The 9,688-nt window shown below is 49.1% G+C and overlaps 2 protein-coding genes across 2 annotated transcripts; one reads left to right on the top strand and one right to left on the bottom strand.

The window, feature by feature from the left end:
- Positions 1 to 6,571: 6,571 nt before the first annotated feature.
- Positions 6,572 to 7,760, top strand: LOC120953468 (S-formylglutathione hydrolase). Its single transcript, XM_040373396.2, has 2 exons — positions 6,572 to 6,741; positions 6,813 to 7,760. The coding sequence occupies exon 2, from the start codon at positions 6,815 to 6,817 to the stop codon at positions 7,664 to 7,666; it is 852 nt and encodes a 283-aa protein (XP_040229330.1). The 5' UTR covers positions 6,572 to 6,741; positions 6,813 to 6,814; the 3' UTR covers positions 7,667 to 7,760.
- Positions 7,728 to 9,581, bottom strand: LOC120953467 (presenilins-associated rhomboid-like protein, mitochondrial). Its single transcript, XM_040373395.2, has 5 exons — positions 9,129 to 9,581; positions 8,836 to 9,055; positions 8,476 to 8,773; positions 8,079 to 8,401; positions 7,728 to 7,994 (listed from the first exon to the last, which is right to left on the bottom strand). The coding sequence occupies exons 1-5, from the start codon at positions 9,176 to 9,178 to the stop codon at positions 7,803 to 7,805; spliced, it is 1,083 nt and encodes a 360-aa protein (XP_040229329.2). The 5' UTR covers positions 9,179 to 9,581; the 3' UTR covers positions 7,728 to 7,802.
- Between the last annotated feature and the right edge of the window lie 107 nt (positions 9,582 to 9,688).

The following is a 9,688-nucleotide window of genomic DNA, read 5'->3' as shown; positions in this document are numbered from 1 at the left end:
TCCGAAGCGGAAAGTGCTCGATCCGGTACCTGAAAACCAAACCGAATTGAGTTCAATGTGCCACAAATCCATGTCCTCCGGGGAGGGGCAAATCGGTGGTCGACTTACCAGCGTCCGTACCGACAATGTTTTAATGATTACCCATGAGTAGTTTTCCCTCTGCTGCTGCTGCTGCTACTACTGCTGCCCTCGTTATCTTCTAAGTGGTAAAAATGGAACGTGCGAGGAATACGAACCATTCGGTTTGCTCTCCAGCTCCCACAAGACACACACACACAGGCACAGACACGCGCGCACACTGACATGGAAGGGGAACGGTTCTCGTACGACGTCTACATTGTGACACACAGCATCCATCAGGAGCGGTAAGGCGAGTCTTACCGTGTTGCCTTGCGGGAACCAATCGACAACAAGCTGCCGGGACCCGGGGTAACTCAATTGCACTGTGTGTGTGTGTGTGTGTGTGTGTGTGTGTGTGTGTGTGTGTGTGTATGTGTATTTGTCCCCCGGCATGTGTACTGTGAGTGCCGAGAGGGAATAGCATATTCTATATTAAATCAAATATTTAGAAAACAACCGTTCCCTTTTCTTTCGCTCGTACTGGTACGACTGGAAGGACCCACTATCCTTCCTTCTAAGCTTTCTCTCTCTCTCTCTCTCTCTCTCTCTCTCTCTCTCTCTCTCTCTCTCTCTCTCTATACATATACTGCCAATCTGTCCACTTTGTAGTGAATCACCCAGGTCCAACGACACAGCCCGTTAACACCTTCTCGGCAAGTGCATTTACGCAGCCATTTTATTACCAGCTCCTGATGTCCTTCACACCCATCACGGGGACGATATCGATAGGGGACAAAGCCTCGCCCAGCCTTGCACATCCATTAGCATGACAAATTGATAGCAACACTGCATACATTCATCGCTCGGCACTGCTTCGAAGTGCTGTAAACAGCTCCACACACACACAAAGACTCGTAGGAGATGGAGCACAAGTTGCACAGGTTTTAATGGCTAGATCAAGCACATTTCGACCGCACTCATTACACGGCACTAAGTGGTTTTCTGGTTTGATAAATGGGTGTACTGCCTGTGGGTGTGCTTTCCTTTGCCCATAAACATCTTCATTCGCACGCACCATCTGCCCCAAACCGCACCGGCACCAGTAGCGTTTCTGCCATCCTCTACCACGGTGGTCTGGCAGGTTCATTGAAATTCCAATCACAACACAACACATTCGGCACCGAAAGCGAAAAAGTCCGCCCCTCGAACGTCGTCCCAAAACTATCGGCAGCGTTGCCGGTCAGCCCAAAACTTCGCTTCGAAAAGCGATGGAAATCATTCCGCCCCCTGGTAGAACTCGGGCAAGCGTTCGTCTGCCCGTCTGCTTCTTTGATTCGCCGCCGGACCCATTCCCGCGCGGACAGTGACCGGTCCCGGGTGGTGCGCCAGCCTGTTGCGAACGTTGGGCCGGTGCGCTGCTCATCAAGCGGTAACGAGCCCGCGTACCGGTCGTAAAAATCACAAAAAACATTGCGGTACAACCAACACCACCACCTCTGGTCTAACAATGGAATCCTTTTGCGACTTGTTTATCAAAAAAAACAAATCCCCTCACACATTTTTAAACCCACGCGTTCTGTTTAATGCGCCAAGCGCACATGCTTGCGTTATGTGTTTTTTTTTTTTGGGTTTGTTTTGCGTTTGTTTGGTTCAACCCCTAGCGCCCAGTGCTCTAATAACTCGTGCGCCAGGTTGCCCATAGTAACCGGGTAACTTTGGGATGAACGCACAATACACACACACACCCCTCTGTGCTACTGTGATGGTAAGCGTTCCTTTGCACATTTGCCTTACTGTTGTTGCGCTACACTAGTGGTGGGAGCTCGAAATTGGAGCTACCCGATTCCGATTCCGTGTTCGGTATCAATTCTGGAGCCGATTCCGATACTGGAATCGATTCCAAACCTGTAAACGATCCCAAAGTCGATTCGGGGGCTGATTTCGGAGCTGATTTAGATTCCGGAATCGATTCCAGAATCGGATTCGGCTTCGGAATCAGTGTAGGCTCTGGAATCAGAATCGACCCGGAACTCCGGAATCGGAATTATATCTGGAATTGAAAACAGAAGTTTCAGAAGCGGAATCGGTCCCGAAATTTCCATGAGAATGGATCGTTAACATGTAATTTCTATTCAATACAATTGTAGCTTCTTAGAACCCAAAAGCCTTGGGGAGATGTCGAGCCTTAGAGCCCAAAAGGGGAGATGTCGAAACCTGCTCCAATTCTGGAACCGGTTCCAAAACCTGTTCCGGAAAGTGATTCCGAACCTACTGTCCGGAATCGATACTTCATAGGAACCGATAATACTTCAGAGCTAACCGGAATCGATTCCGTAGAAACCATCACTACGCTACACAGCATCTGTTGAGCGTGTGTGTGTGTGCGTTACAAAACAACAACAAAAAACACCACGAATCAAGCGTAAATCGTCTGCCACGTCTGTGCCACGGTGAGATGAATGTTTTAAGCGTTTACACTGCAACACTGTGTTGCGTTGCGAGTGTGGTTTACTATTTTGTCGGAGGCAGCCAGCAAACAACTGGGTTAAAAAGGCAGGCCAGATAAAAGCAGTCGTAAAACATCCACCCCAAAGGTTATATAAGTACAACAACCATGAGGGTGGGGAATGTGGGCATGGTAGATGTTTCTCCTTCCCAGAACATTGGAAGCGTTCCCCCCCCCCCTCCATCCCTGTGTTCTAACACTGGTACATACACTGTGGTATATAGTTATTTTCTTAGAACTGGTTCATCTTTGCTGAAGCCAGTTCGTGCCAGATCAGATTACTTGCCCGGTAGCGCCACAACTCACCACACATAAGCACACACACACACACACACAACTACTGGATGGGTACTGGAACACGCAGGAAGTTTCTTCATCTGCCCACTCCGCCCTCTCCGGCGGAACGTGACTCCCACGACATCGATTAAAGTGATCTGCTGCCGGTGCGGTGAACCCGCAAGCAACCGAACAACAAGCACAACAACAAATGGACGGAAAACCCAGCCGGAAGCATGCGTTTGGGTGAAAGGAAACGACATCGCCAGTAAGCTCCGTAAGAAGAAATGAAGTATTCAACCGAAACCGTGTTCTACAGGAGAGCGAGAAAAGAAGTCCGTCCCCCATTCTTCATTAGTTTCCCAGGTCCACTACTACCTGGTGGACTGTCTTTAGCATGCCGTCAAACAGCTCGGTAGGCTCGAGCCACTCGTAAAATCATTACCGTAAATGGTGAAAATTATGCACGCTTTTCTTCCCACAAATGACACCGCTTGCCTTAGTTTTGAAGGACGCTCTCCCATAAACACACTGGCATTTGAGCGCCTTAAGGGTACGATCTTCAATAGTTTCGCAGCTTAGGGTGCAGCTTCGGTGGGTTGAAAAAGCCTTAACACCTTAACCACAAAGCCTTACAATCGCACACGCGGGTAGGTCGCTGCGTGTCGCTGTGCGCCTTCGGTGCGACAGAACGGTGAGCCTGTTTAATCCTGCACACTAAAGCCAACCGAAGTGCTACTGACAGCAAAAGTTTACGGTCTAGTGCATGATATGGTCTGACCCCACCTTACCTCACCTCACCACATGTGTAATGAAGCGCAAACGACCCGTCATATATGGTTGCGGCACTCCCTGGCCTGGCCTGGGTTGTGACATTGCCGGGGGTGAAAGTGCCGCGAGTAAGTCAAAAGCCAACGAAGGTAAACAGTGCAACGCCTTTAACCTGCTTTTACACGCTGCGTTGGTTTACGATCGAGAAGATTTCACACAGTTGATGGCACACAGTTTATTGGCGAAGGGCCGCGAAACAGAAGCTACTAGAAGCTGATGCATCTAAGGATCATACGGTCGTATTAGGAGTTCTTCATTAAGTGAAGTGCTTCATGTCCGTCATTTTGTGGAGCATGTTGTTACATGTTTCTCGGAAAAAAGTGCAAGGAATCTCAAAGGATTACCAAACATTAAACCAAGCGCATAGAACGTAACCTTTCTTCTCTTCCCAGTACCACTAATTTCCCTAATTTTCACCACAAGCTCGCATACCGAGCGTGCCAATCAGTGGTACAAATCCGCTTTACCCAACCGAAACCTCTGTCCGCCGTTCTGTGCCAACACAAATATGACACCGTATGATATGCTGGTGGACCAGTGCTGCTAAAACCGCGAACACACGGTGACGACCTCGCGTGTATCTGCAGCTCACCACCATCAGCCACCACCTCATACGGGGACTCCACTGGGGAGTCAATTAAAATGCAAATGAGTAACCGAATAAAATTCCTCGCAATCAGCGCAAACTTCCCGACCGAACCGACCGGCTGGGCAAAGCGGGCAACCTCCTGGCGGGCCAATCCTAATTCATTAAAGTGCCCGGTAACAACCGGTACCGTGGGGTTGTCCGTACCTGCGTACCTGGGAGAGCTCATTCATTAGGTCGGATGGTTTTTCTGTTTTTGCTACGATGAAGTTGAATCTGCAGAACAGACGTGCGGTCGAGAATTATCGCTTGTTGCACACGGCATGACCACAAACACACAAACACATACGTACGGTAGGGTTACAGAGCATGGTAAAGAAAAATCTGCAAAGAAACCTCTTTTTTTTTTAGCGCGAGTCACTCACTGATGAGTGGAGAAATAAGATACTTTACATATCGCATACTTTTAGGCGCTTTGCTAGCATAAAAGCATACTTTCGGGCGTAAATTTGTTAAATCGTTGTCGATTTACTCATTTCTCATGACAAAAGCGCCTAAATGTATGCAGATTTTACTAATTTACTAACAGATATTAAACATCCATATTTATTGCCATGCTAATTAAGAAAGATATAACATAAATTAACGGTTTTAATAGTTCTATCTTCCAGGACAACTTCCTACGGCTTCAACGGATTTATCGGTATTTAATTCTCTGGATGGAAGCTACTATTGACATATTGCACTCCTTTTAATACTAAGCTATTTTTTAATTACTTCAGAAAATCCCTTTGAACATTATCCCGTAACAATCACAACCTCCACAAAGCATTCCCACGCACTTGCAATGCTTGCCAGAAGTGAAACAATGTGCCAATTCATACCCAGATGCAATTAACTAACAGTACGGTACGGTCTAATGACTGTGAATGAAAGAAATTCATTTTCCTTATGGACGACCATAAAACAATCACGAACACTCAATTAATTAGCATCAATTGCAAGACATCCTTTCCTCTTGCCGTGCTGCACACAGCGCCGCCCAAGGCACCAGTCAGCCGTAAGATGCTGTCAGCTCACGAGAAGCTGCGCTCTATACCTTAGCACGCGGGAGTGATGGGATGCTGCTGCTCTATGCAAACGATAAAATGGATTTTGTTTTAATTGGCAAACGCTTAATGGAACTATCTCCATCGTTGTGGATTTCCATTTACCCTGACCCGCTGCTGCGAAGATAGCTCAACAATCTACCACTTTACCGACAACCCACAAGCTGCGCACCACAAGGGGGTGGTGAACTTGCAGCAAAACCACTCACAGTGTTGATAGTAGTTTGAAGATCAACGGAATAAAAAATATATTGCTTATATCCCGAACTATCTACCTTCTCTTCACAAATCGATCAGCTGCAGTGCCGAACTTTTACTTCATTTTTATTAGTTCTACGAAACTGGAGAAGAATCGTTATGACACAATTTCCTTTCGACAACTTTCATCTCCTTGCTCCTATCGAGTGGTCATAGTTCAATCATTCGCCTACCCAATTCCCCATTCCAGCTCGAGAGCGTTATCGACTGGTACTTGCCCGGCGGGCCCCCAAAGAGACGGAGAGAAAAATATTTATTCAAAAAGTTACCGCAACCATCATCTCTGCTCGTGGCAGAAGTCCCACGAATCGGTGGCATCGGTGCACTTTGGTCGCACTTTTGCACTTAATCTTGAAGAGTTTACTTTCCGCAAAAGGGTCCGCAAGAAATCGGTCCCCGAGTCCATCACACCGGACAGACGATACGGGCCCAGCTCAGCTACCGATTGTTCGGCGGCCAATGTTTCCGCCCGATAAACTTAGTTAAGAAAACTTTGCCTGTTTCGATGCACACATACACATTGTCGGGGGTCGTCGGTTCGTCGATCGTATTCGCTTGCTTGGACACACTTTGATTGCAATTTGACAACTTTCTGCTCAAATGGTTTTGTGACAACCACGGACCAAGGAGGGGGAAGCAGAAACAATCACGATCGTAACTCAGTTTGATGAACAGTTTCCGTTTTTGGTGGTGCAGTGAAATTTCATTACAGCTTAGCCGGGCAATCTTTATCGAAGGAAACCTGGATTCTGATTCTAAGCTCTAAAGCTGATTTCACACTAGTTTTATATGGTTTAAAACATTGTTTCTCTTTACATTTAATTTCAAATCCTTAGCAATTCTAAACTCTCCCCTTCTCTACACGCAACTAACGGACAATTTAAAATTTCCCGCGGTTCATCAAACGTCATTCGTAGCCGGCACTTTTGACATTTCCCCTTTTTGACGTCGGAGATTGTGTTGATAACAACAACAAATCGCATTTTCGTTCACGTTCGCCGTATCGGTGCACTGCATTTATCAATTATTTTATCAATTGTCCACAATTATCACGCTCACCCGTTCTTTTCGAAGTCTTTTCGGTGTTTCAACGTCAAGGCTTAGCTTGTACTCCAGTAAGTACCTTCTCCACAGTTCGCACTCTCTGCAGTAGAAGTAACTTGCGCATTTCCCTCCCCAATTACAGCGATGACGGCGATTTCCCTTATCTCGTCCACGAAATGCTTCGGTGGATTGCAAAAGATTTACTCGCACCAGTCGAAGGAGCTGGCGTGCGAGATGAAGTTTGCCGTCTTCCTGCCGGCCGCTGCCGAGGACCGCCGACTCCCCGTACTCTACTGGCTGTCCGGGCTCACCTGCAACGAGACGAACTTCATACAGAAGGCGGGCGCACAGCGGTACGCCACCGAGCACAATCTGATCGTCGTCTGTCCGGACACGTCGCCCCGCAACGTGAACCTCCCAGGGGAGGACGATTCGTGGGATTTCGGATCGGGCGCCGGGTTCTACGTCGATGCGACGCAGGAACCGTGGTGCAAACACTACCGCATGTTCAGCTACGTCACGCAGGAACTGATCGAGCTGATCAACGGCAACTTCCCGACGGTGGCCAACAAGATGAGCATCGCTGGTCACAGCATGGGCGGGCATGGGGCACTGATCTGTGCGCTGAAAAACCCGGGCCTCTACAAATCGGTGTCCGCGTTTGCGCCCATCAGCAACCCTACCAGGTGCCCGTGGGGCGAGAAAGCGTTCGGCGGCTATCTGGGCGTGGACAGCAAGGAGGAGTGGAAAAGCTGGGACGCTAGCGAGCTGGTCGCCGGTTACAATGGGCCACCGCTGGAGCTGTACCTCGATCAGGGTTCGGAGGATAGCTTCCTGAAGGATGGGCAGCTGCTGCCCCAAAACCTGGTCGATGCGTGCCGTGCCGCACAGGTGCCGTGTGTGTTGAACATGCGGGAAGGGTACGACCACAGCTACTTCTACGTTGCGTCCTTCATCGGCGAACACATTGCGTACCATGCGCGCCATCTGCAGTAAGGGCCATGGTTTTGGGCAAAACAACAACAGCAAAAAAAAAACGACTGCAACACGATTGGAGTGAAGCAATAAACGGTTTGATTTTTGAATTTTATTCATCTTTCCGTGTGATACGCTCCCTCTCACCGGTGAACAGTCATTTCTTCGGTGGCCCTCGCAGCTCGTGCCAGTAGCCGACAAAGTATTCCCTCAGGGGCCACACGTTCTGGCTACCGAAGTGGCACCAAAACAGCCCAAACAGTGCCCCACCGAGATGGGCGGCGTGGTCAAAGATCCTCCAGCCCAGCAACACGCCCGCTAGATCGATGCCCATTATAACCTTTATGGCCTGTCAAGACAAAAGAAAAAGAGCTTTCAGTTCAACCCGCTTCACTCTACACCTCACGCCCATCCCTCCGAAAGTCGTACTTACAGCGCCGGCCGAAAATGTGTACATCGGAAGGAACAGTATGCTAAGCTGCGTGTCCGGATACTGGCTGCACACGTACGCCAGTATGCCCATGATTGCGCCGGACGCACCGAGCGACAGGCCCGGCTGCCGGGTGACCGTTTTGAACACGTGGCTCGCGAACGACGCAATCACGCCGGCACTCAGATAAACGCCCAGAAACTGCTCCCGGCCCAGTGTGGCGACGGCGGCATGCGAGAAGCTGTGCAGCACGTACATATTCGCCAGGATGTGAAACAGCGAGTAATGGCTGAAGGTGGACAGAAACATTGGCCAGCAAACTGCTTCTGCAAATGTAGGAATACAACGACACAGTTAGCACCCAATCTGCGAATACTGAGCAAAGCGAGACACGGCTTACTTGCGGCCGGGTTGGAGGCGAAATATTTCACCATCGTCGGGGCAAGGCTCGGTATCCGCCACAGCCCGTACACGATCACGTTCAGCGCACAGATCGGTGCAAATATCCGCTCGCCCGGGGACAGCTTATTCCACCAGCCGGTCAAATCCTTGCGCCACTGCTCCATCTCCTGCCGCTGGTGTTTCATGCGCTCTTTGAACCAATTGACGCTCAGCTTGCTTCGCAGTGCCTGCATTGCGCGCGATCGAATCGTTTCGTACTCCCAGATGGAAACCCCTATGAAGCTTCCGGTGGAGAACTAGCGAAGGAATGCACATAGAATAAAAAGCGTCCTTATCGGTGGCAGGCGAACCTTCTTACCGCGGCAGTAAACAGCAGCGAGCGCCATATCTTCGAAGGATCGATGTAGCCCGACTCAACCACTATCCCTTGCACTTCCGTCGGTACGATCGTTTCCCGCGGGGCGAACGATTCCGTGCGCGTGTTGTTCCTCGCATTTCTGCTGTACCGTGCGATCGTTAGCTGTCGGTCGCTTCCACTACGGGCGAGGCATTGTCTTGTGTGGGGCAGGAAGCTGGATCTGCAACAGAGTGCCGGGTTAGTTGTAACGGAAGTGAATGGGGTCGCTTCGCTGGTCAGCGTGGCTTCTTTACCTGATCACCGCCGGTCCCGTCCTACAAATCAACACCGATAGAAGTGGCATGGTCGCGGTTTCGTTGATACAATCTTCACTCTGTGTTGCTGCCGGGTAGTGCACTCATATTTTACCACAACATTTGCACTTAATCGCGTGTGCAATCCGAGGGGAATATTACACAAGATTTCGTTATTTTTTTCCTTCCGGGATTTGTTTTCGCTGCCTTTGGGGCCACAACAACAATCAGCTGTCAGGCGGTTACGATAGGATAGTTTGCCGGGTTGGACCATCAATTCACAACACTGATGATAATGGTAGCATTTTCAGAAGCACCTAGCAAATGTTTCTGAACTAACCATTTTTCTTCAAACCCCTTGCGTAAAGTGTTCCGTTTTGTGTAGTTGGGAAGAATAAATTTGCAATAATAATGATTTAATACGCATTACCCTTTGTGGTTCTCTTGGCCCCAGATTCCCGTACCCTGTTGACGTCAAATCGTCATTTGACAGCTGAACGCCTCCCTTTCGATAAAACAGGAGGTGAGCTCATACCGTTCACTTCAAATCGTTTTTGACA

Source organism: Anopheles coluzzii, chromosome 2, assembly GCF_943734685.1.
Source record: "Anopheles coluzzii chromosome 2, AcolN3, whole genome shotgun sequence".
Lineage (NCBI taxonomy): Eukaryota > Metazoa > Arthropoda > Insecta > Diptera > Culicidae > Anopheles > Anopheles coluzzii.
The sequence above is the reverse complement of the archived record's forward strand: the minus strand, read 5'-3'. Positions and strand labels throughout refer to the sequence as shown.

What these genes read in the sequence shown, in the direction of transcription:
- LOC120953468 (XM_040373396.2), top strand. Translation starts at nt 6,815, where the DNA reads ATGACGGCGATTTCCCTTATCTCGTCCACGAAATGCTTCGGTGGATTG.
- LOC120953467 (XM_040373395.2), bottom strand. Translation starts at nt 9,178, where the DNA reads ATGCCACTTCTATCGGTGTTGATTTGTAGGACGGGACCGGCGGTGATC. An exon ending in CGCTGCTGTTTACTGCCGCG is followed by an intron (nt 8,774 to 8,835) that starts GTAAGAAGGTTC and finishes TTCCTTCGCTAG; the next exon opens with TTCTCCACCGGAAGCTTCAT. An exon ending in ACACATTTTCGGCCGGCGCT is followed by an intron (nt 7,995 to 8,078) that starts GTAAGTACGACT and finishes TTGTCTTGACAG; the next exon opens with GCCATAAAGGTTATAATGGG.